This window comes from Pyrus communis, chromosome 13 (genome assembly GCF_963583255.1).
Source record: "Pyrus communis chromosome 13, drPyrComm1.1, whole genome shotgun sequence".
Taxonomy (NCBI): Eukaryota; Viridiplantae; Streptophyta; class Magnoliopsida; order Rosales; family Rosaceae; genus Pyrus; species Pyrus communis.
The window spans coordinates 14,271,730-14,275,231 of NC_084815.1; the positions used below are offsets into that span (position 1 = coordinate 14,271,730).

Consider the following 3,502-nt stretch of genomic DNA (forward strand, 5'->3'; position numbering starts at 1 on the left):
ACAAGTTTGCCACTCTAATGAAGGTAGGTATAAATTTGACTTTATAGCCTTTTCTTCATTAGGGTTTTCTACGGATAAAAAAGTGAGAACAACTCTCTCAGAACAGCCGGCCACCATGGGAGAGTTTACTAGCATCTAACTCTTCCATGGCCACTCATCTTCTTCCTCAACCATCCTTGGTGTCGAAACTTAGAGCTCTCTCACTTTGGGGACTTTTGGAGAACCCAATTCCTCCATCTATATCCAAGAAGACATGGAGTCAAGAAGCAAAGTTCCTTCATCCAAATCCATGGAGCCAAGAAGCAAGGTGACAAAGGAAAGAAGACCCTCACATGGGTGATTAACCTTTGCTAAGCAAAGAGGTGCTTCAAAGGTATAAAGTTTCTCAACTCACTTTGTTTTGAGTTGAGTTTTGGTTCACCATAACTACTAGGCTTTGAATTTCATGGGTGAAGCTTTGTTTTGAGTGCATACCAGCATGATTCCACCTTTTAATTGTTAATTGTATGCATAGATGTTGCTCAAGTGAACTTGTTTTCACAAATTTATGGTGCCCGTCAAGCTGCTTGAGTCTTTGGGCTTTGATGTAGCGGGAGGTCACACATGGTACTTCATCAGATTGTAGGCGTTCCACTGTTTTTCGATCTCTTTGTCATTCATGGTGGCGAGGATATAATTTCTTTTGCGCCTACTATGTTGATCTTGTACAGAACTTCTTTTTGGAGTCTTCTTTACGGACAGTGATGAAGGTTTTCCTTATGACTAGATCTCCGGGCTGGAACTGCTGGATCTTGGCCATTTTCTTGTAGCTAGAGAGGAATTGCTGCTGGTAGGCTACGATGTGGGTGATGGTCTGTTCGCGTTTCTTCTCTGCCAAAACTAAGCTTGTGGCCATCTCCTTACTGTTCCGCTCGATGGTTAGTAGTTGAGTGCTGATACTTGGCATAATGACATTGGGAAGAATGATTTCTTTTGAACCCAATGCCAAAGAGAAAGAAGTCTCACCGGTGGCTCGTTGTTTGGTGGTGTGATACGCCCACATATATCCAGGGAGTTTATCTGGCCATTTTCCTTTATTGCCGGAGAATGACTTCTTGAGGTAGTCGATGATCGTTTTATGGGATGCTTCAGCCTGCCCATTGCCATGAGTATATCTCAACATGGACATATGCTGCTTGATCCCATACTTTTTGGAGAACTTTGCCAAATCTTTGTCTACGAATTGTGGGGTGTTATCTGTGACGATGGATTAATGGATGCCAAATTGGCAAATGATGTTTCTCCATATGAAGCGCTCTATGTCTGTTTGTGTCGTGGTAGTCATGGGCTCTACTTTTACCCATTTGGTGAAGTAATCGGTTGTCATGATCATCATGCCTTTGCCCTCAGTAGCGAGTGGCATTGGCCCTACCAAGTCGATTGCCCACTACATGAATAGCTAAGGACTCGTCTGCGGGTGTAATTTGCTGGCATATAGTGATGGTATCAGCTTGTAGCGTTGGTAGCGGTCGTACTTTTGTACCAACTCTTTAGCTTCTTGGTGCATGGTAGGCCAGTAGTAGTCTGCGTTTAAAGCCTTTTGTGCTAAGGATTGGCTTCTGGAGTGATTTCCGCAAAGGCCTTTGTGGATTGAGCTTAGAACCTTTAAGTCGTCAGGAGGCGCTAGGCAGTGGAGATGTGGTCCAGTGTAGGATCTTTTGATGAGAATGCCGTTCCACATGTAGTAGTGTGCTGCCTTTATTTGGAGCTTTCTAGACTCCAATCTTTCCATGGAGAATATGCCATTGACCAGGTAGTCTATAATAAAATCTTGCTAGTTTGGAGTTGTACTAACCTGTGACACTTTGGTTGCTGGCTCCACCTTTATGCTTGGCTTGTCTAGATACTCTACCGGAATAGTGTGTTTGAGTTGGTGGTCGAGGGCAGAGTCTAGGCCGGCTAGTGCGTCCTCGAAGGCGTTGTCTGCCCACAGAACTTGAGTGAGGGTGTAAGTCTGACCTTAAGTTGCTTGTGTACTTTCTCTAAGTATTGTGTCATCCTTGGATGTTTTGCCATGTACTCCTAGTAGTCTGGTTGGTGATTAGCTGGGAATCGAAATGAATTACAAGCCTTTTCATTGCCAAGTTTTTTGCCATTTGGATGCTTGCTAGTAGGGCTTTGTATTCTTCTTCGTTGTTGGATGCCTTGAAGCCTAGAGTAATCGTCTACTTGAGCATTGAATCGTTTGGGGTGACAAGGACCATGCTTGCTCTTGAGCCTTTGTAGTTGGATGCACGGTCGACGTGCAAATGCCAGAAGTCTCCATCAGGTGAAACAAGCATGGTTATGGCATGCTCGGCTAACTCCAGAGCGTCGTTGGGTCGCTTTAAAGCTGAATTATAGAGCAAGGGTTAGTTGGGGCCGTGTGACGCATAGCAAGATGTGGTGCTCAACTTACCAGTATATGTTACTCCTATGTAGAATCTTTTAGGATGACGAGGACAAAACTTGCTTTCGAGTTTCCTTCTAGTGTTCGTCTACCCTTGGCATGCCTTTTGAGCTCAGTTGTTGCATTTGTAAAAAAACTTTGCACTGCCAGTGTTTGCGCCTTTATCATCACGCGTTTAGATAGGATGGAATAATGCGTCATGAGGATGACTACGTGTGTTTGAATGTATAACTTGAGCTTCTGGTTACAATAACTGTTGCCAAAGTTAGCTTTTTAATTTTTGTAGCTGGTTTTCGCATCAAGGAGAGCTTTTGAATTGTCGAATATAGGTAATTGGGTCCCCAACTCTTCTCGTATGAGGGTAGAGCTTATTGCTGCTTCAGATACGGCTGCTTGTCCAGTCAGACCTTGAATCTCCTTTAGAGTAGTGGGGGACTTCATATTCAAGATCGTTCGGATTTGCCTTGAATATGCATCGGCGAACCTCGTCCCAAAGTGCATGTTTTTCTGCTAGAGCGAAATAGTTTGCTAGAGTTAGATCTTCCTTCATGATCAATTCTTCGAATAGCGGGTGGTTTGCTGGGAATCCTTTTTGGAAGACTGCTCTAGCTATCGAGTCGTTGCATCCCACTATCTTTGCCTTCTTTACTTTGAACCTCTTTACATAGTCGCAAAATGACTCCTTTAGGTTCTTCTTCATGTTGAACAAGTGGTAGGACTTTTTCTTGATCGAGCGATATGATGAATATTCTTTGGTGAAAACCAAAGAAAATTCATCGAAACTTCTAATGAATTGTGGTGGCAGGGTGTAGAACCAATCTTGCGCCTCGCCTTGTAGAGTGGTGGCGAATATCTTTCACATGAGATCGTCGTTGTTTTGATAGAGGATCATTGCGCTTCGCTAGTGCTTTAGGTGTCTCTCCAGGCCTCCATCCCCTTTTGAAGAATATGAAATGTGGCATGCTAAACTTGCATAGAGGTTCTGCTTGCTTAATCTCATCCGTGAATGGTGATTTGCTTATGTTGGTCATGTCCCATTGTAGTGCCTCGTTAGTGACCTTGTTGCGTTGGAAA

General features: G+C 43.7%; 1 protein-coding gene across 1 annotated transcript; it reads right to left on the reverse strand.

Moving 5' to 3' along the window:
- Nucleotides 1–691: 691 nt before the first annotated feature.
- LOC137712222 (uncharacterized) lies at nucleotides 692–3,128 on the reverse strand. Its single transcript, XM_068451337.1, has 2 exons — nucleotides 2,816–3,128; nucleotides 692–1,236 (listed from the first exon to the last, which is right to left on the reverse strand). Exons 1-2 carry the CDS (start codon nucleotides 3,126–3,128, stop codon nucleotides 692–694), a joined length of 858 nt encoding a protein of 285 aa, XP_068307438.1.
- Between the last annotated feature and the right edge of the window lie 374 nt (nucleotides 3,129–3,502).